This window comes from Micropterus dolomieu, linkage group LG12, assembly GCF_021292245.1.
Source record: "Micropterus dolomieu isolate WLL.071019.BEF.003 ecotype Adirondacks linkage group LG12, ASM2129224v1, whole genome shotgun sequence".
NCBI classification, from domain to species: Eukaryota; Metazoa; Chordata; class Actinopteri; order Centrarchiformes; family Centrarchidae; genus Micropterus; species Micropterus dolomieu.
This window is the reverse complement of record NC_060161.1, coordinates 22,140,557-22,163,679: the sequence shown is the minus strand read 5'-3', so window position 1 is coordinate 22,163,679 and position 23,123 is coordinate 22,140,557. Positions and strand designations below refer to the sequence as shown.

The 23,123-nt window shown below is 40.3% G+C and overlaps 1 protein-coding gene across 1 annotated transcript; it reads left to right on the top strand.

Annotated features, from left to right (window-relative positions):
• Positions 1-156: 156 nt before the first annotated feature.
• acadvl (acyl-CoA dehydrogenase very long chain) lies at positions 157-21,657 on the top strand. The gene is made up of 21 exons (XM_046064352.1): positions 157-299; positions 536-623; positions 742-805; positions 2,163-2,234; positions 2,808-2,880; positions 2,995-3,059; positions 3,181-3,315; positions 3,436-3,580; positions 5,097-5,226; positions 5,597-5,722; positions 6,315-6,513; positions 10,499-10,603; positions 10,946-11,032; positions 11,767-11,829; positions 14,067-14,168; positions 16,993-17,090; positions 17,962-18,034; positions 18,244-18,316; positions 18,602-18,674; positions 18,870-18,945; positions 20,148-21,657. Exons 1-21 carry the CDS (start codon positions 173-175, stop codon positions 20,283-20,285), a joined length of 2,112 nt encoding a protein of 703 aa, XP_045920308.1. The 5' UTR covers positions 157-172; the 3' UTR covers positions 20,286-21,657.
• Positions 21,658-23,123: the final 1,466 nt, after the last annotated feature.

The window sequence follows — 23,123 nt, the reverse complement described above, 5'->3', positions numbered from 1 at the left end:
ATAGGGCGGGTAGATGATACTTTGAAAAGTATTATGGGATAAGAAGAGAGAGTGGAAGGCAGGAAATGCATACTTGTTTTGTGTTTTTTGTTGAGGGCGACTGGATTAGACAGGCGGATTTAATATACATGAAAGCTGAGCTGAGGGTAAATAAAACCTGAAGGTGGCGGTAATGCAACTCCATGGATGCCAGCTGCCGTCAAAAGTCGAAGAAGAAGAAGGGGCACTGGTGGGTCATTTGGAGGAACAACCGGCTATTAGACGGACGCTCTGGACGTTTCATAATATAACTTGTACAGGTACTATACTATACTACATTATATTGTGCTATAAATCGATGTTGATAGTTTTCGATACAAGGAATCTAAACATTTACCCGTGTTTCCTGTTTTCTGTCCTTTGTCAAAACTGTTCAGGTTGACGTCGTTACTTAGCTGCTAGTGCTAGCTTAGCTAACCCAGACTCGTTCTGTATTTGTGTGTTTAGTTATATTATAAATTAACATTATTGTCTTTTCATTTGTTTTGTCTTTTAGAACAAAATAAAACCATGCTGCTTCGTAAAGTGAGCCAGTCCTCCGCGCTGTGCGGCGTTATCCTCAGGATGCCTCCCGTGCTGTCCGGGTAGGTCACGTTTAAAGCTGTTATTATTTAGCTTTTAACACATCTGTTGACGAATATTAACGTGGTTTTATTTATTTATTTTTTAAATATCCCCTATCGTCTCTTGTCCGGGTTACAGGGGTCACGCCGGGGCTGTGGTCGCTGTGCAAAACGGTCGTCGATACGCAAGCCAGGCTACACAGGTACGATTATAATGTGATATAATATTAGCCTACAATGTGACAGATATTCCCATTTAATGAGCACTTATGTCAGATATGTTTGCTTCAGTCTGTGGGGTGTCTGTTTATTGTTGTTTGTCTTAACGCAGTGGCTGGCTGACATAACACTGACTCCCCCTCCCGCTGTATGTAGGGAAAAGTTCACCAGTCACATGACTCGTAAAGGTGACACCTCAGTAGTTCAGGCAGCTGTAAGGAAGATGCCATTCATGTTGTGCTTAACACTGTTGCATTGTTCAACGCACACTTTTCTTTTATCTTGTCATTTCAGCAGTTAAATATCCTTTATATTGCAGAAGTAGCGTTTGATTCTTCAGTAGCTACATTTACAATATAGTTTAGATATCTGAGGAAGGTTTAAAATCCAGTCCAGTTGTCCTTGATTTTAACCTTCCTTGGATAACTATGGCCTGGATGATTGAGAACCCTCACACTAAATGTTTCTGCGCTTTACTAAATACACTGTTTCAGCTTATTTAGGTGTGGTAACAGATGCTCTGTAGTTGTAAGTATCATAATAGTACTTTGACACTCATTTTTAATGTCCATGACCACTCTGTTATTTAACGCTGCTTTTGTTAACCTGCGTTTATTGTCTGACGACGTCATGATCATAAAGTCATAATTTTATCAGCAGCTTGGCAATGACGTCTGGTCAACATAGCATTAATGAGCAGCAAGGAAATTTCAGATTTGTTTGTTTTCTGAAAAAGCAGAAATGGAACAAATGCGTTGTGAATTTGGCTGTTTTAAAATACAGTACAGGCGTCGGAGAGAGCAGGAGGTAATCTCACTGGGCTCCATTTCTGTAGAGAGCAGTTACAAGTAGCGCTCAGAAATAGATTTGTAGCATTGATTTGACTTGAGACTACATGTCAGGTTAAGGTACCTGTGTCAAACGCAATGCAAACAGCCCTGTAATAAGTCCTGTCATTAAGATTTATTGGATGCAGATTGGTGTCAGAGGCTATGTTGTTTTGCTGATTTGTGCAACAAGTTATTGGAAACATTTTTATGAATATGACTGTATGCACAGTACCCCTGCTGCTCGGTGACTCAGCTGACTGGATGTGCCCTTGGCGTCACCTTTCACCCATTTGGAGCTTGAACGCAGCCCTTTGAGCTTCGTACCGTTCCAGTGCTCTGGCTGGAATTGGAAAATGTTTTTTGTGGTGTCCTACCACATCTTTTGACCTGAGGGTTGTTCCCAGCCATGTTGTTGTTGTTTATTTGAGCAGTGTTTTTGAATTAAAGGTTATTGAATCTTACATTTTTCACAGAGACAGTTTCAACTCTGTGTTTTGCTCTTTCTCTTCAGGCGGTGCTGGAGAAGCCAGCAGCAGTCAGCAGTGACACTGCCACTAAAGTGGCGAAGACATCAGTTGCTGCTGTACGTTCATTCTCTAACTTTTCTTTTTATTGTTATTGTATTTGAGATCATGCTGTCCTTGTCTTATTTTTAATAAAAATGGCTTTTAAACAGTATTGGAGCGGTTAGAATTTGCCATGTTGTTAACACGTCATAAGAATGAAAAGGTACCCTGTGCAGTTTTTGACCTCTTGTAGGAGCTACAAACTAAATTTCTTAATGAATGGGTCCCCGTTTAGTTTGGATTCACAAGCACACGCTCGTGGATGACACGACAGAAAGTCCTGACAGTGGATTCACAGTGTTGGCTGTACCACTTGCAGATTCCACTGATCCGCAGGTGGAAGTAGCACGCCAAAAGCAATGCGCCGACAAAGGCGGTGAAGGAGAAGACTACAAGCTAGTAAACATGGACGTGTTTCGTGGAAGAAAATGCATTGAACATGTGTTGTGCCCGAAGGATGCACAACTACAGTTAATGTAAACGTGCCTTTTGTTTGTGTTTTAAAAATGCCACAGGGTTTCTTGAACAAAAAATTTTTATTGTCTGTTTGTTTGCACAAGCTTTACTATGTTTGACTTAATTCTCTGCAGGAATCCAAATCGTTTGCTGTAAACATTTTCAAGGGGCAGATCCAGACTGCCCAAGTGTTTCCCTTCCCCTCAGGTAAATCAGACGAATATTATATCATTGATATGTTTAGAAATTTGCCAACATTTCTTTAAAAAGCTCTGTAGAACTACAAAAGTTGTAGCGTAATTTGTTTTGTTTGTGCCGTAGCCCTGAATGAGGAGCAGGAGCAGTTTCTTCGGGAGCTTGTGGGGCCTGTCAACAAATTTTTTGAGGTAATTTAAAACCTTATATTTTTTTTTTTTTGAAATAAATGTGTATTGCTTCATGCTCATGACCTCTCCACATCCCCCATACTCACTCCTCAACCTCCATGTTGCTGCTTTCGGTGCTTAGGAGGTGAATGATCCTGCCAAGAACGATGCCTTGGAAAAGGTAGAAGATCACACCATGCAGGGCCTGAAGGAGATGGGGGCCTTTGGCCTGCAGGTGCCAGCTGACCTTGGCGGCCTCGGCCTCTCAAACACGCAGGTACGTCTACTTGATTAGATTTATGGATATTTACGAACTTAAAATTGTATAGTTGTTAGTTAAGTCAGTCAGCTATGAAAGCTGGGGGTGCAATAAGTCTAATGTGACGACATTTTCCAGTATGCCCGGCTGGTTGAGATTGTTGGAAGTCATGACCTCGGTGTTGGCATCACTCTGGGTGCCCACCAGTCCATCGGCTTCAAGGGCATTCTGCTTTTTGGGAATCCAGCCCAGAAGGAGAAGTACCTGCCTAAGCTGGCCTCAGGTAAGAAGGCCAGTATTTGATCGTCACATGTAAATTGTAGCTCTGTATACAACAGCAAGCATACTAAGGGTTTAGGGTTGAGTTATTCTAGGAAACAAGTGGTTCGCACAGCTTGTTATTGGACCACGTCGTTGGACATGATAGTTGTTCCGAACGGTCGTACTTGAAGGCAGAGTAAAAAGCCAGCTGTCATAGGTGTGTGTGGGGCTAAAATGATTAAATATTGGGATAACGACACACATTTTCAGACAGTCTCTCCTTAAAGACATTCATAGTGTTGCGCTCAGTTGTGAAAAGTGACAGAAACCATTAGCTAGACAGAGTTCAAACCCTCCATACTTTCTCACCTCCACACAATCATAGTGTGAAGTTGGTTTGTTTCGGATTGTCTGTCTTTAGAAAGTGCGAGGGGGTTTCTGGAGCTGTTCAACCATCCGACAAGCAGTTGTGATGACGCACACTGGCAGCATAAGTCCGTCTCTTACGACTTTGCGACTTCCCTGCCCCGTCAGTGGCTGTCAGCCCAAAGCCTATTAGTTCTAACTTGAGACGTAAACCTGTAAAAATGTGACATCAATATATACACATTTTTAGAAAGATTCAATAATGTCCCAAACCAGCTGGGACAGTAGTTTTAAGCAAAGCTACTCCGATAGTAATAAATGGTGCATTTCTTGGTCTGTCAACTGTCGTGGAAATTATATTCCTGGTGAGGGGTTGAGCAAAGAATTGAGTAACAACCAACCGTTGTCTTTGAAGAATTTACTTAAGAAAAGAGAATAAACAGAGAAGTACTAAAACACACATACAGCTGGTCCAGAGACCTGCTGCCTAGGGTGGCTTCGGGCGTCTGGCCCCGAGCTAAGGGATGCATTATCATTTACACCGTCTAGGTTTCTGTGTTTTGGGGAACAGAGATCCTCTCTCGGCCTTGAATGAACTTTCCAGGAGAGGAGAGGAACAACAAGAGGGTGGGGGGGGGGTAAACACCAAAACAATTTCACAGCTCTGACCTAAACCCTAGTAAATGTGGACAGACTAACATAAGGAGTATAGGAGAGGAAAAGTTAGGGATAAAAACACAATACATATATATATCTATAAGCCATAACAGTAGTAGTAGTAATAATAATATTAAAGGACACAATTTTCTGCCATAACATCAACCGCTGTTTAACACAGATTTACTGCAGTGGAGCTCTGTGGTACAGAGAAATAAGATTTTCAGGTTGTGACTATAAAGATGAAACTTGTTAGTAGGATAATTTTTTTGTTGGATTTAGTATTTTCATAGGATCTGTTGAAATTCATAAAAATAAACAATGCTGGCAGACTTATCCTTTAATGTACTCCTACAGTTTCATATTCATGTACTTCTGGAACCAAGGGGAAATACAACATGTTTTCATTGTACTGAGAAGGAACATAATGTAATAAAGGAAGAATATAAAACTGCTAAATCATTTCTGTTGCGCGTGTATGTGGTGTGACTCTACACATGTGTTTGTCCCTCCAGGTGAGCATGTAGCCGCCTTCTGCCTAACTGAACCAGCCAGCGGCTCTGACGCCGCCTCCATCAAGAGCACAGCTGTTCAGTCCCCCTGCGGACAGTACTTCACTCTTAATGGAAGCAAGATCTGGATCAGGTGAGGGCACAGTAGGGGTGTGTGTGTGTGTGAGACGTTATAGGGGGAGGGGGTTTCTGGAGCTATTCGACCATCCGACAAGCAGTTGTGATGACGCACACTGGCAGCATAAGTCCGTCTCTTACGACTTTGCGACTTCCCTGCTAGTCGGTGGCTGTCAGCCCAAAGCCTATTGGTTCTAACTTGGTTAGGCTTTGGGCTCAATAATAAGGTTCAATAATGTCCCAAACCTGTGTGTGTGAGAGAGAGTGTTGATGTTTTGTTACTTTCACCACAAGGGGGCAGCATTATACAATTTGTCCAGTAATACAGTGTGATGATGTGCTGGTGTCTTTATTTTAATTTTTTTTCTCTCTCTCTCTCTTTTCAGCAATGGAGGTCTGGCTGAGATCTTCACAGTGTTTGCCAAGACACCCATGAAGGATCCCAAGACTGGGGAGATGAAAGACAAGATCTCTGCCTTCATCGTGGAGAGGAGCTTTGGAGGAGTGACACAGTAAGCTGTGTAGATAACTTACTCGACGCTATTAGATTTTTTAAATTGGTGTTTTTCTCGAAGAACTCCTCCCAGAAAGTTTGTAACAGGTTGACACAGGGCACGGAAGCGCTGCTTTCCGGCTGCCACACGGTTGTCCGAGCTGATCATTCTAGACAATGCTCCGCTTAGCAGAGTATACACAGTGAGTCTTTTTTGACAGAAGAGTAGAAGCCCAAAACGGACAAATGAACAAGTCAACAATGTGGGGTCTCCTGAAGCGCTTCCAGTGGCGTTAGAAGCTGCACAGGGCTACAGGTTGTTTTATTTGGGATATTTAAAATGTTTTTTTCACATCTTAAATCTAATGCCTGAATAAAAGACTAAAAATTTCAGTTGCTCTTTGAGAGCGTGGGCTTACATTATTATGCCATTATATGATCATTATATAAGGGACATAAAATGGTCTTAAAATGACAATAATATCGCCTATCGCAGTTATTCCTGGAACAATATATCGTCCAACAAAAGTAGTTAATGTGACAGGCCGAGTTCAAGAATTTGTCTGTTTTTCTCTTTCCGGCCTGATTAAATCTCCGGGGTTTTATTGCAGTGGCCCTCCAGAGAAGAAAATGGGCATCAAGGCGTCCAACACAGCCGAGGTGTATTTCGATAATGTTCGCGTGCCAGCCGACTGCCTGCTGGGCGAGGTGGGCGGAGGTTTCAAGGTGGCCATGAACATCCTGAATAACGGGCGCTTTGGCATGGCGGCCGCCCTCTCTGGCACCATGAAGGCAGTCATCACCAAAGCTGTGAGTAAACATCCTTTCCTATAGCAGAGTAAAACAAGGTGAACTTTTCTCCTAGTTGAGACACTATAGCTTCCACTTACAGCTTTACGTCTCTATATGCGTTTCCTCTCTGCTGCATTGGTTTTAGTCTGTATTGTCTATGTTACATTCTTTCACTGGTTAGTGGGAAATTCCCCTTCGTGTCGTTCACTAAGTTTCAGTAATGCAACAGCCTGCTGAGGTTACAGGTGCTGACAATTCAAACGTGATTGTGGTCATATTTTTGTTTTTCTCAAACATAAACATTTTGTAATTTTATTAATGGTGTTATTGAATAAGGTTTTAATAAAAAGTACTGAAATGAGAACTGTCCTAAATGTGATAATTTTAAACTCTTGATATTAAAACTGAGGATGTTGCACAAGCAGCAGTTTAATGTGCAACACTGCAGCGGTAGACTTAATGATCTGCCTCATTTACTGAGAAGCAAAACTAAGAAAGTTAATCTGTTTGATAGTTGCATCATCAGAAATCAACCGCAGGTTTGTTTTTTTTTTTTTTTGTTTTTCCTTTTGAACACTGCAGATATGTGCTACAAATGTTCCTGTGCGATAATCAGCCCTGTCATTTTCTGTTTGCAAAGTAGTTACAAAACATTTACATTTAACTCATTTAGCTGACGCTTTTATCCAAAGCAAATTACAATTGCTATGCATGTCAGAGGTTGCATGCCACCGGAGCAACTAGGGATTAAGTATGATGCAATGACCAAGTGTGTTTTTTGTTTTTTTTTAAGATTTCAACACTAGTGACTGTTTGAGAAGGTGTCAAAATTAGGGATCAATTAGTAATGTGTTAGTGTAACTAAAAATGCAAACTCATATTACAATACTTTCTGTACTATGAGTAAAATATTATTAATAGAGGTGATAATTGGTGCACAGACATTCAGTGCCAATCCGTGCTAATGTTGACTTTGTTTTAATCTATAAAATAATAAATTTTCCACAGCTGTAGGAGATGGATTCAGGTTGCTTGTCTTCAATATTCAAGAAGTTTGTCATACGCGCAGTAAAAAATGGCTTTAGACCATTCAATGAAAATGTTACTTTGCAAGTCTCCCTTAAAAAATAAGTAAATATGTAATTATGACGATATCTAAATATAAAATATATAAAAGTACACTGACCAAAATTATAAAAGCAATACTTTTGTTTTTGCTCCCATTCATCATGAGCTGAAGTCAAAGATATAAAGGTGCTTTCAGACCAGAAGCGAGCGTTCGCGGCGGTGAGTTTACATACAAAGTCAATGCAAACACGCGTTGAGCTGTGATTTCCTGTCGGGCGGTGCGAAGGGGGCGGGGCCGTGTAAGCCAAGGCGAAGCGAAGGAATTCGCATGACGCTGAGTCGCGATAGCCTATCAACGTTGAGACTGTCCGTACGTCACCGACAGCTTCAAAGCGTTGTGTGGAGAAGGCCAGGCAGAGCGGGCGATTGAAAATCTGCAGGCCGGCTGAGAGCTGCTAAACTTGGGGGAGAGGAGCAGGGAGCAGCGCTCCAGCTTTCGGACAAATAAACACCCGTGGTCGGACTGTGTTTTCCTCTGACAACTACGCCATTTGACCGAGGGAGGAGCTCGGAGTAAACTGCTTTTATAGGATTACAACGTTGATTTATCGTGACTGGAGCTTCTCAGCAGGTAGCTTCCGTGCACATCCGGTTCCAGAGTTGTTGTTGTTAGCGTCGTTTGACACTACTTCATATTTATATAAAAACTGGACATTGCTGGGAGAAAAGAAAGCGAGGAGGTTGAACTACCTTGTGAGTTAAGAATACATGTGTATGTAACTTTATTCCAGCTATCATTGTACTTTACTGTGACCAAGATAGCATAGCCCTGATTGATCCAAACTCCATTCAGAAAACGAAGTGAACAAGAAGTTGTTGTCTTGCTGACAGACCTGACAAAGCATGAATTCATATGTTTTACAAATCTGCATCATGTTGTAGTTATTTCGGCATCAGTTTGATCCGTTTATTGCTATTTAATCACAGAAAAATGTTTACTTTGGGTTCATACAGCTGTAGTAATGGAGAGTTGTGTTTATTAACGTTATTGCGTTAAAATCGGCTTCTGGCGTTGTGTGTGAACAGTTGCAGCGAATGTACTCATGTGAGGAAAGTGTCGCGAGGTGAAAATTCGCATTTATTCTGAATGCGGCATAAGACTTTATCTATGTACACAAAAGGCCTATTTCTCTCAAATATTGTTCATAAATCAGTCAAAATCAAGGTGCTGATCACACAGATCTAACACAGATTTTGACAGATATGTATTACACTATATTACACTATATTTGAGAGAAATAGGCCTTTTGTGTACATGGATAAAGTCTTATGCCGCATTCAGACCAAACGCGAATTTTACATGGAGAAAGTCTTAGGTCTTTGGGTTCAGCTCATGATGAATGGGGGCAAAAAACAAAAGTGTTGCGTTCATAATTTTGTTCAGTATATTAATTACAATACACAACAGTAAATACAGATGGCATAATAAAGTAAGGTGCAGCAGAGTACATAAAGTGGAAGCAAAAGGTGAGGCGTTGTGCTACTGAAAAGGACAAAGTCAGTAGGAGTGATGGAGAATGAGGGAGGTAGTGAAACCAACATCATGAAACTTAAATATGTTCTATTTACAATCATGTAAAACGAAGAAAATAATGAATTTTCATCCATATGAATTATAATAAGCACATATCCCAGAAATTGCTGTGGATAAAAGTTACTTTTAATTTGCTGTTTGTGCAATTCTACAGACGAGACACAGATAAGTGGAGAGCTATGTAGTTTCTACATAGTTTGAAAAAGTTAAGATGGGGGAAATCCCTGTCCTTGATATTTGATATTGATTCCATTGATATTTTTAGAGGTGGGTAGGAGACGCCCATGTATTGGAGACACAGTCTGTGTGGTCCAAAGTCCTTTTAGGCAAGTCATGGCACTGGGCCGCCATCTTGGCAACGCCTCTGGGCAGCTATTTCGGACGAACAAGACAAGGCTCCTATATAAATGAATGGGGTGAGAGCCAGAACTGCACTTACACAGGTCACCGGGACATAAAAACTACATGAATAGAATCAGCATTAAAATCTGATAAAGTTTGACAACTTTGCCCCAAAATAAGGTATAACGAGCGTTTTTCACAACGGTTATACTTCTGCTACGCATGCGTCACCCCTTCCGTGCTGCACAGTAGAAGTAACACAGACCCGTATGTCGGTGAGACCACACGATTGGCTGTTAAAAGCAGACGATTGGCTTTCTAGCGGGAGGGACAGGATAACCACCATCTTTACCGTTACGGGCTTTCCCCATAGACTTGTATTGAGGATGTGATTGAGAGGCGTGTCTCTTCTAAATTGTCTCTGTGTGGTCTCATGTGCTAAGAGGAGTGATGCATTTAGATGAGAGAAATGCAACGAGATATATAATATATATATATTTTTTTTTTTTCTCGGCATGAAGGTAGAAACTACATAGCTCTCCACTTATTTATACCGCAGCACTTTGATACTTTGGTTGCTTTCACATCAGTTGTTTATTTTCAGCAGTCTTGCCAAACTTCCTCTTTTTGCACAAAAACTAGGCAGCAGTAATGTTTCAATAGGACTCTTGAAAAAGCCTGCTAACTGAAGCTGCAGTTAGCTAGTTAGCTCAGTTAGCCGTGCAGCTGACTCTGAGCACCCCCCACTTCCGAGATCTGTGCGGCCAGGGGTGAAAAACAGAAAATATTTTCAAATATGCGTCCTAGTCACAGCTGCTCTAAATCGACACACACCGCGTTGTAAAACTGAATTTCACTGAGACTGCAGGGGTGCCACGTTGCAAACAATACCGATTCTTACATTATGCTGCTTTAACCTTGTCTGATGTTGTTACAATATACAGCCTGTAACTTTGAATTAAGGTGTGGTTGTGACTGTCGTGTTCTTCTTTTCATCAGGTGGATCATGCGGCCAATAGAACCCAGTTTGGCAACAAGATCCACAACTACGGAACCATCCAGGAGAAGATAGCTCGCATGACAATGATGCAATATGTCACTGAGGTCAGACGACTTAAAAGTGAACTTTCTACCTGTACCACAGTCTTATGCACAATTATCTCAATTTGACACTGAGATGTGTAATGCTGTTTCTGATTGATTCTGCGGCATCTAAACAAATACTGCCAGTATCCAACATCCACTTTTAGAGACTAGTAGGTAAAGAAGTAGATCTTTTATGTTGCTTTCCTGCCTAACAGATCCCCTTTTTTATTGTGCCTATCAAGCATTTCTTGAGCACAAACTCTCAACAGATTAAACTGCTTTTTACACTTTGCATTATTGTGTACTGGTGCTGAAAGTTCCTGCAAATGTATACGTTACTTCCTGTGTGTCTTCTTGCAGTCGATGGCCTACATGATCAGCAGCAACATGGACAGTGGAGCAACTGAATTCCAGATAGAAGCTGCCATCAGCAAAATCTTTGCCTCTGTAAGAGTTCAAATAACATACATTATTTAAACATGCAAACCACATGCCTGGCTGACTGTGCAGGACTGCCTCTTACACAAGCTGTTATTGCAGTCAGGGAGCCTTTTAGAAAATATTGCATTCTTTTGTTTCTACGTTTCTTCTTTGGATGTAGGGCTGGGCGATAAAACAATAACGATCAATAACAATATAATGTTCAATAAATGTTTGCTTTAACTATCTATAAGATATTTATTTTGTTGAGGAAAAGGGACTGAAAAAAGATCTTATCATAATTGTTTTGAATGTTCGACCTCAGATTTGTTAAGTGGTCCACTGTGTTTGTTCTAACCATGAAGAATAGTTAAAAAACACATTTAACCATCAGGTTTCTTCAACTTTCACTCAGGAGCAAAAATCAGCCTTTAAACTTGAAAGAAATAATGATTTGTCATTTATCACAATAATTATTGATATCGAATGGTATGAATTTTTTTTTTTAATCTTAATACCTTGTTTAGCCATATCGTCCAGCCCTAATGAAGTGTATTTACTTGCTACTCCCAAGTTGGTGTTCTGGGAAACAGAACACCTCTTTCATAATATTGATGATGTTCCTTATTCTGTGGAAAACTGATGAAACGGCTGGTAGATTGAGGAAGTAGAAGTCTCATCTGCCGAATTAAGATGAACTTTGTTTATTTTGCAAAGCAAAAGCTCACTTGCATCCATGTGTTTGTTCAAAATTGTGACAGGAAGCAGCGTGGACTGTAACAGACGAGTGTATTCAGGTCATGGGCGGCATGGGTTTCATGAAGGTGAGTGCACAGTCCACATCCTGGTTCGTACAAATCCAGGGACCACAGAGAAAGCCGCATGTGACAAATAGATTCAAACTGTTTGTTTTATCGCCTGCTAGAATTTTTTCTTTAAAAGTGTTTTTGTTTTTAAGCACGTCATAGCCCCTGGAAAACAGATACTGCCATATACAGCACATAAAGTTTTAAAAATACAAGCACAACGGGTTAATAAAACAACTGGTTTACAATGTAAATGAGCAATATTAGATTTGTTTTATGAGGCTAGCTATAAGCAGCAAATCTGTGCCCTATTTCCAGTAACTAGGAACTTAACTTGAGTTTCAACTGGAGGGAACCAGGTAAAAATTGTCTGCCCCATACTTCGTGGCCCCCAATAAAGTACTTCCTTTGGGTACTGAAATCCCGTGTTTACTGCAGTCACGCAGGAACTATTTTAGGAGCTCAAAAACTTGTCCTGGGTCTAAAAAGTTGCTGGGCTTTGCTCCCTGGTGCTAAAAAAGTCCCTTCTCTGGGAATAGAATAGCCAACCACAATAACCACACCAGGGTCTAATAGTTCCTCGGTCAAACAGGTTGTTTTCACTTCAGGTTCTTTTCCAGAAACTATCTTAGAAACTTAGGAACTCAACATGAAGTCTGCTGCAACTTGGGTACAGCATTCATATGCACACTCAGCAAGCACTATATGCCAGAAATATCAATATTGGGACTGGGGATTTACTTTTATGGGGTAATTTTTGGTTGGCCTTAAAGTGAGTAACAATCGAGCGAACACGTAAACCAGAGAAACGAAACTTAACTCCAGTTAAACACAAACAATGTAGATGTGTGGAAAACTGCATGTCAAACAAAGCAGCAGTCTATTAATGGCGTATGTTATCAATCTATTTGCCTAGTCTTGATTGTTCTTCAGGTGTGGTGTAAAGAAGACCTTAGTTCCTGGTACTGTTTATGGAAAAAGTAAAGGGTTTTCCTGTTTTACTGCCTCACTCCGTGCGTGCACTGGATATTAGCACAATGCTAATCCTCTGTTTGCCGTCACCACTGACTAGAACTCATCATATTTACTGAACAGCTCTCTGATCAGCCCTGCACGGATCAGTAGAAACCTTTGTTTTTAATTTAGTCATTGGCGATGATATGCTCAGACAGCAAGAGCAAGAGTAATATAAGCTTCAAACAGCCACTACACTTATTGGTTTTGCTCTGGCAACGCCTTTGTTTCTCAGAACTCGCGTACGTTATCGCCACTGTGGCAAAGAGACACGTAGCTGCTTCATGTGAGACGCTCAGAAAACACTGAGACCCATGTCGATGTTGGTTTCCTTAGGTAAAAAAAAAAACTACCACAAAGTTATTCAAGAATATACCAGTACAAGCTAGCTGAAGATACGTGGGCGGCTTGAAGCTGTGTAAACAATAATATTGCTATGCTTAAAATAAACCAGGCTACACAGTAGGTCACCTGTCTGACAGAGGTGTTGATTTGCCACACACTCATTACAGTGGAAATCTTGACTTGTCATGGAACACTTGAAAAGCAGAGGAGGCAAATTCACAAGCATTTACATTATATTTGAAGGGCAATTTAGTTTAGCAACACTTAAAATCTCAGAAATTCCTCCAGAGTTGACTAAAAAGAACATTTACGCTTCACAAAATAAACTTTATTATATGTTGTTATGCTGTATTGATACTGATATTGTATTGCAGATGTTCTCTTAATTTTGTCCACTTCTGCAAGCTGTGAAATTAGTGCTTGGTTATGAGCTGAGGGGTTGGGGGGGACACTGATACAACACACGTGAAGTCCCCTCACATTTTGTGTATTTTGAGTCACGGTTTCATTTCTCCAAGTCAGAAGTGTGTTCCCTGTACATTTTCAATTCTGCTCCTCTGTGCAGCCTGAAATATGATCAGTGACTTTCACATGCAGAATTCAAAAGTGCAGAAATGAATAGTGTCTCTATTCCTGTTTGCAGCTGGTGTTTTCAGTACCTTATTTTAACTTGTGTCAAAATGTCTTTCTATGTGTAAAATATGATAAATAACACATCTCTGTGCCCCATGTTGGTTACTCAGTACGGTAAAAATAAAAATGTACCTAAGATTTCAGACTGATATCAAGAGTGAATTTTAGAATATATGCAGATTATTACAGCGTTAGGATTTATTTGAAGAAGCCTGTGCTCTTTTACTGTAAAGTTGAAGGTCATAATCTTTCTGTTTCTGCAGGACTGTGGAGTTGAGAAAGTGCTGAGGGACCTGAGAATCTTCCGAATTTTCGAGGGCACCAACGACATCCTGAGGCTCTTTGTGGCCCTCAATGGCTTCCAGGTGAAATAAGACAAGATGCTCTTTTCATCAAAATGATAGCTCTTTGTTGTATTTTCTTTCGCTGACTCTGTTCCGGTGATCTGATAAAGACTGTGTGGAAAAGTACAGACGCTCTGTAGAGAGGAAGTGATTTCTGCTTGCTTGAGCTGAAACTCCTACTAGTGTTTCCTTTGTATTTTGTATTAGACTCTGTGACATCTTGTAGGTTTAAGAAGCAACTTCCTTATACTTACTTTAAACCCAGCATCTGTGTCGAGCCTGTGTTTTGCACCACGCTGAGCCTCCTCTTCTTAAGGTAAAGCTGACAGGGATGCTGTGGGTGTGTCCAATCAACCTCTACTAATTGGAGGAGAGGAAGTGCCGCGTCATTAGAATGGGATGCTGCTGTATTACTGCACACTTCTCAAGCCTACTAGGTGTTACAGGTGTTAGGGAAAGAGTGTTACAGGTAATTACGGAGAAGAGTGCGCTTATTTCCGTTATTGTCCGTTCGGAAATTCCCTTTTGTGTCTTTGGCAACTGTCAGACAAATACAACCACAACTAAAGAATTACATTTAACAGCACAGTGCTCGACAACCACATCACCAACAAACAAGAATTAAGTGCAACAAAATGCAAGTGCCACCCCCCAGCATCGTATCAGTTAAACTGGAAGGTATGAAGGATCGCAAAGTCTGTACCTCCATCCTCACGCTAACAACTCATTCACCATACAGAGCGTGTAATACATGAAGAGGGTGACACAGGAGTGGAGTTTCCACAAAAATACTGCTGTCCCGTCCAAATCCCATGACAGCAGAGGTGGGGCTGAGTCATTGTTTTACAAAACACAAGTCTCAAGTCTTAGCACTAGAGGCCTAAGTGAAGACTGGTTGTGACAAGCAGGTCTGAGTCAAGTCTCAAGTCCTAAACTTTGAGTTTCCAGTCCTAAGCAAGCCATAATGTGCTCTTCACCAAATTTAATACCATTTTATATTCTTAACAATAGTTTAAAAAATGGAGGGGGGGGGAAAAACGCTTATAAAGCTCTTAACCTCTAAAGAAAAAAGGCAGAGGTGCAGTTTCACTCAATAAATGTCGTATAACTTCATGAATTGAAAAGTGTTTATGTACGGCTGCTCCATTATGGCAAAAATCCTAATCACAATTATTTTGGTCAATGTTGAGATCATGATTATTTAACACGATTACTCATTGACTTAGGAAAAATCATTAATTTATTGAACTGTTAAAATTGAATGCTTTGTTTGTAAAAGTGATTATATGCATTAGGCTACCCAAAACTCCCAAATAACCCATGAAATAAGAAACGGCATGCAGCACAATAATCGTTTTATGTTAAGTTACTTGTTTTTATAATCGGTGGAAGCCAAAATCTTAACCGATTTAAAATTTCATTAATTGCACATCCCCATGTTGATGCGCTGCATAGTTTGTTTTTTATATTCAGTGCATGCAAGAGAAAGTATAAAAAAATAAAACCGTGTTTAAAAACATAAGAGAAAAACAACAGATGAGCAGCAAACAAAAGTACCCTTCTTTCCTGTGTTAACATACTTCTGTCACATGTGTGAAAAGGAGTAGGAAGAAGTAGAACTTATGTACTCCCACCCCTTTATTTCTTCCTTCAGTTAACAGTTTTTATATTTGTGTGTGTATTTTTTTTATGTACACAGTATTAAAGTGACCACTGATAAGTATTTATTTATTTATCTAACCTCGATTATGTACTTATTCAAACAGCAAAAGATAAAAACAAACAAAAAACATAAACAAAGGAGCACTCCTACTTTTACTACAGTGCTTCTCGATACCTCTTGAAAGTAATTTCTGTGTGCATTTTTTTTGAAAAGGAATATGTTTGGTCATTGCTTTGGGTTCTCATTTAGTTTATTCCACACTTTAACTCCGCAAATAAACATTATCTTTTCCTTGTTGTTCTAAATCTATTAGTCTTAAAATTTACCCTTCCCCTAATTTTATTGAGAGGGTATCAAGTCAGTTCAACTCAAAAGGCTCAAATCCAAGTGAAGTCACGAGTCATTTGTGGATAAAGTCTTTTTTGATTTTGTCAAGTCGACTCTAAAGTCATCGTATTTGACTCTAGTCCACACGTCTGCCTAAAGGCCTTTTCACACGGGAAGCGACACTGCCTGCGTAGTCGCCTGGCCCTGCGGGGTCGCTCTGCACTTCTCATGTGAACAGACACCGAGACAAGCGCTCCGCGAGTAAACGGAAGGTGGTCAATAGATAGTAACCATGGCAATGGCTTCTGTGCGCCACTGTATTCCTTCATAGCCTAGCTAAAAGTAAAACTATAAGTAACGTTAGTTGATAGGCTATATTATTCATATAGCTGATAAATCTGGTCATGCAAACGCCCTCTGGTTAATGTCCCGGTAACTTTTCAATGAACACTTATATATATTTCAGGGAAGTCTCAGACGGCGAGGATCACTCTCTCATCCATCTTCTTTTTGTGCTGCGTGTCACGTAGGCTACAAAAAGTTCAAGTGAATTTAAGTTAGTTAAGTTAGTTTCACGGGAACACGCCCACTTGTCGCAACGCCATGTCAGCCTCTATGATACATGGCTGAGGACGGCCCGACTTTCCTCGTCACTTGGGACTCATAGTTTCATACTGTGCTGTTACTGACAAACCAGACATATTAACAATCTTACTAAGTTTGTTCTTATTAACACATGACAGAATAAAATAGAACATAATATAATGCAATACAGAAATCTCATGTGAATATGGTTTTTAAGAAGAAGCCCTCGTCACTGATAAATCATGCATTTCCTTCTCCGCTTCACTCCAGAACGCTGGAAACCAGCTGAAGACCTTGCAGAAGGCCTTGAAGAACCCCCTTGGCAATGCCGGGATGCTCGCTGGAGAAATCACCAAGAGAGCTAAAAGGTTGTATCACCCCCACATACCCACAGGCTCTTTCTGTCACTTCCTGTCTGGGGGAGAGGAAGTGCTTAACCACTATAGCAGAAGGTGGGAGACAGGGACTCCCCTTGCACAATACGATGCGATAAGCATTAGATCCATCCTTCAATTTGTCCACTTTGCAGTTGCAACTGACATCCGAGCACAAATTACTCATTTGTCTACTCAATATCTGATGATAAGAGTTTTTTTGTCTGCGTATGGATAAACACACAAAAATAAATAAATAAAATGAGATATCTTACATCTGGGCTTTACACACACACACACACACTTTCCTGCACTGTACTTCCCTTTAAAGTGATTACAAACTGCCTGCAGCAGTTCAGTTGGTGCTTTCAGACCGGCTCTATTTGTGTGCTGTTTCAGACAAAAGGCTCGTCTTACGGTCACTCGGATGCAGCTCATCTGTCTGTATCCACTTTGTCCTCCCCACATCTCCAACACGGCCGTTTAACGTGTCGTTGCTCAAAGCACCGGACACCCAAACAGCTGGAATTTACTCCTAAACTGTCAGAAACAAACCTTTTTTTAGATATACCTATAATAAATACTAAATGTGTATTTCTTAAGGAAATTCTTAATTTCATCGGTTTTGGAAAACTCAACTGACATGAAATGATAAACGCTAACAACAGAATTGTTAAAGTGAAATGTTGGTTCTTAAGAGCGAAACATCTGTAATGAGCGTGCGACATGCCTTCAGCTCAGGACGTCCCTGTAGCTGTGGACACTGGTTGCATCATGGCAGAACAGACACATCAGATGTGTTGCTGCTTTTCACCACACTTCCTCAGCAGCCATGTTGATGTAACAGCTGTCTTCTTCTTTGCAGAAAGGTGGGTTTGGGCACAGGTCTGACACTGCAGGGAACTGTACACCCCGAGCTGGCGCAGAGCGGTGAACTGGTGTGTGGAACCTTTTTTTTCTTTGTGTGTATGATACATTTTCCATTTTGTGCATTTATTTAAGTACTTGTACTGAGAGAGTGGGTGTCCAAGTTACCATATGACGGAACTTTTTTTTTTTTGCAAATGGATTTTTCTGCTTTCTCTTCAGTTTTCATTTCACCTATTTCTCATTCCGGCAGTTGTGTGGGTTTTCTTCTCATTTTTAGACCATTAAAGCCATCGAACAGTTTGGAGCAGTAATTGAGGAGCTGCTGATCAAACATGGCAAGAAGATCATCGGTGAGTGTGTGTGTGAGAGAGCGGGACATAGAGAAATCCTGTGGGTAATATTTTGTTGTTGTGGTTAGAGTTGGAGTCATTTCAGGTGCGATTTGCTTTTTTTTAGAATTCTAGAAAAATAATAATTTGGTTCTGGAGGAAGAATTAGGATTCTTTCGCAGTCGTGGTACAACATCTAAAGGTGTAGGGTTTTGGGGCCAATATATCCTCTTATCACTTGTTATGTTTGTTTTGTGATGGTGTAATACGTTTGAGTCAACTGAACAAGCAGGTTGCCTGTTGCAGATGAACAGTTTGTCCTGAAGAGAGTGGCCGACAGCGCTATTGACCTCTACGGCATGGTGGTCGTCCTGTCCAGGTATGCAAACACTCAAGCATGTCAAGGCTCTCTCTTTGTGAGCTGTTTGGTTTACCGACCAACTGTCTCTCTCTGTCTCAGTTCGACTCTTTCATCCTCTCTCTTGCAACACTTTCTCTTTGGTCTGCTTTTATTCCACATACATACTCCTACGCAGCCTAAAGTGACATTTGTGTGTGTTTTTCCTCTCTGCAGGGCTTCACGCTCTCTGAGTCAGGGCTCATCCTCAGCTCAGCATGAGAAGATACTGTGTGAGACCTGGTGTATGGAGGTAAGGTCAATGTCAAAGCCACAAACACAGTTGAAAACAAATGTCTGCGTGATGAGATTGTGTCGTGTATTTAAGGTAAATGTAAAAAAAAAAAAACATCATGTACTTATATCCTGTTTGAGGGTGTTTCAGCTGTTTGCTCAACATCAATATTAGTACTTTATGGTTGTAAATTGAGGTACCATTTTTTGTTAGTAGGATGGACAAATAGCTTGCCAATGTTCGGGTGGCTGGGTGTAAGTGGGAGGGAAAGAAATCAAATACCACATGATTTTTTCCAAAAAGATAATATATTTATATTGGTGTAATTGTGCTCTATACATCATTCTATTTACACAGAAGGAAGATTCAGGTAGAAAATAAATTATAATGTGGAAATGGTTGCCAGACATATAATACATTGTTCACTGTTCTGGGAGGTAGAGTTGTATTCAACAACTTTGTGCTACGTACAAAATACGGCGGAACAACTTTGTTAGCAGGCTGTGAAGTTAAAATCCTGAATTGTGAAGGAAAAGTTAAGCTTATTCGCTTTCTTGGTGAGAGTAAGATTGTCTAACACATTCCCATCTGCCAAATAAAGCTAGTATTAACTGAATGCTATGAATGAAGCTCCCAGCACCTCTAAAGCCCACTAATCAACACATTATATCTCGTTTTATATGGATTAATCAAATGAGATGTGTGTTTATTAGTGAGTTTTAGAGGCGCAGGTAGCCTGGATAGAGAGAGAGAAATCATGCATTTAGGAATGAAATTCCTACACTATCAGTTCATGTTGAGTGCAGCTGTCACTTTGCCAAAAAGTCAAGCTCAAACAAATTCAAATTAACATGACCCAACTCATGTGGTGTAGTCCTAAACTAGATTGAGGAATTAATGCTTTTCAGTTGCCTCAACTGGGTGACAAGTTAATGCAATTTACAATGTCCGTAAACAGATTCACCTTGTCCATTTAGTCTTGAATCTAAAAATGCTTTTCTCACGTTCTGCTTCTTAAATGGTTTGAGGTCATGAATATCTGCCTGCCGCGGTGATTTAACTTCTGTTTTTTTGGAGGATTTTATTCCACACCGCTGACGTCTCACAACTTACTGCCCAACATCTCTGCTGCCGAAGGCTCTTGATGAGTAGTTTTGAGATGTAGCAGGTACATTTGTAAACTTCAGCTAATCTAACTTGATTAACCCTTCATCCCTCAGGCGCATGAGAGGATAATGCATGACATCAAGTCTCTGCGCTCCAGTGAGTCCAGACGGCTGTTCAAGAACCTGCGAGCCATCTCTGCAGCTGTGGTGGAGAACGGAACAGTGGTGGCTCCTCATCCTCTGGGTTTCTAAACACGCTTGTATCTTTATGGATCTATGTCTGTTTTTTTTTCCACACTTATGCATCTCTAACCAGCGTCATGTATGCCAAGTATTCCCACAATTTATCAACTTTTGTTATTGCCACAATTGCTCCATCATACATCTGTGCCCTTTTTATCTGCTTTGTGTAATTAAGCTTCTGTGTACTGAGTTGCACTTACAACTGAGGGCTGAATGATTTCTTGTTTCTATACAGAAATTACAATGTGATACAAATCTCGATTTGTAAGTAATTTTGGTGTCTTTGTGAAGCAGTTGGGTTTTTTTTTTCAGGTACTTATTTATTAAATTCTGACTCACAACCTCTAGATTTTGGTGCTGGAAGTCTCACTGTGAGCTGGAGTTTTAATCTACCGGGGGAAAATGATTAAAATTGTTCAGTAGGCCAGAAAAATCACATTATTTCTACAAATCATTCAGCCCTACTACCACCTGCATCTAAAACAAAAGATGATCGGCTGTCTCGATTGTGTGCACGGAGCTTTTAAGTTTACTTTATTTCAGCCTTTGTAGCTTTCCTGCGGTTGAATCTAGTGAAACGTGAAGTTATGGTGTTATTTTGGTGTTGAAGGGAAAATGTGTCAATGCAACTTTGAGGCCAGTGGAACAGGAAGCTCATCTGTTTAAAGGGGTTTAAGTTATACACAAAGGTATTGTAAAAGAGAATTCAAATGTATATAACGATGTGCATGTTCATAAGCTCACTCTGAGCTCATGACAGAGACAGTGTCAGGAGCAAAACCTTTTGCCTTAGAAACCGGTCCACAGATGCCGTTTGTAGTTCCTCACATGCAGCTTACACGTGTATTTTTAAACAAGTGCAGGTCAACTTCTCTCTAAGCTCTTTAAAGGGCGTCGCATTAACTTCCAAAGTGCAAGTGTTTATTTTCTTAGCTGAAAGTCGCAGACGTCATTAACTATAATTGTAGAAAGTTAACCACCACTCTGCATACCTGGATTTTAGAAATTTTAAGAAATCATTTCTTGTACAATAAATGCACCTAATCTGCTGTTATCAAAGTGTGTTAACGCATTCCTAAAACTTAAATTAGGTCTGTACATTCTTGCCTTCCCATTAACTTGTACCGTGTAGAAACAATGCTGCTGTTAAGTCAGTAATCTGTTATTTGAACAGTTAATGTGCAGTGTGGCTGATTCTGAAACAGATATGATCACATGCCTTCAAAGAAATCACATGTTATCTATCTAAAAATACCTCTAATGATGCCAGATGATTGTCCCACCTTGTTTGGTCAGTGTTTGTGCGGAGCTACTGTGACCTTTTTTGGTTTTACAGCGCACGTACTGATTGGGATTAATAAAGTATCTGTCTGTTTGTCTATCCATGTATCTGTCTTGGCTTTCACCAGTGAGAGTTATGAATGTCTATATTAGTTTAATATGTATTTATGTAATATGTGTTATGCTGATCATTTTCATCATTAAATTAATATTAAATATATCACTTTTTAGGCCTCTGCCTGGGTAAAACTCAGTAAAAAGCAATTAAATATTTAAGCTCAGCAAAAAATAAAAAATAAAAAATCCCATCGAAACAATATTTCCCCACTGCCAATCTCCCTTCCTACTTCTGTTGTACTCACAGCAGTTAACAACTCTACTTTCACTTCTGCTGCCCATGATCTTGCAGGGCAAAAGCTCTGTACAGGAATACCAGTAAATGCTATGGCGGCTGCTGGTGCATTAAAACAGGAACCCCTTCCTGCACTCATATACACACTGAGTTGACACAGTGCTGTGGGTGCGAGACTGAGCGAAGATGAGGGTTGTGCCAGTGCTTCACAAGCCCTGTGGTTAAAACATGAATTCCCCAGGCATGGTTTCGCTCCATCTGACTAAAAACTAACTAGTGAGCTCAGCAGTAAAAGCTTGAGGCATTCCCCATGCATTATATAGGCTTAATTTCCTCTTTTTTAGTAGTGGTTAATATTAAAGGAAAGGAAAAGTCAGCTTTTCTTTGAGAAAGTTGAGATTTTTCAGGCTAAATCTCCATTAGGGGACTTTAGCTCAGAATTGTGTAAAACTTAAGATAATTTACGTTTGAAGGCATAATTTAACATTTTGGGAAGTCTGTTGCTTTATTGCAGAGAGTTAGATGAGAAGATGGATAACGGTGTCCATTAAATGTGAAGCTTTAGCCAGGATACGGTTAACTTGGCTTCACATAAAGATTGGGAATGGGATAACAGCTAGCTAAAGCTCACCAATTAACACATTATATCTCTGTGCTTTTCATATGGCGTAAACAACAATGTAAAAATGACAATTTGTGAGATATAATATGTTACCTTGTGAGCTTTAGAGGTGACTGTAAGTGATTTTTTTGGGGGGGGGGATAGGCTAACCTTTTCCCGCTTCTTTAAGCTAAGCCAACAGTCTTGATAGCTTATTTCTGATCCAGTACTAAGTAATGCAGAGCCAGGATCGCTGATATTGATCAGTGTTTATACTTTTTGTTAAGAGCAGCTACTGTAATACCAAATACGGAAGAGAAATGTCTTGATTCATGAGGTGAATGCATTATTAATAGGTCACATCTGAATGGCCAATTCTCTCTTCTACCCTCTGGGCGCAGGCTCAGGTCCCTGAGGTGAAGAAGGGCCTGTTTAGGCAAAAAAGCCTGGTACATGTAGCCATTGCAGCCCTCAACAAGGTGTCTCGATGCACTGTGAGTCTGGACCTGTCCTGTCTGTTGTTATATATGCTATTTGTGGTGTATATAGGTTGGGAAAATATATATATGGGGAGGATAATGTTGAATACTGATTGGTGATGTACTGTGTTGTG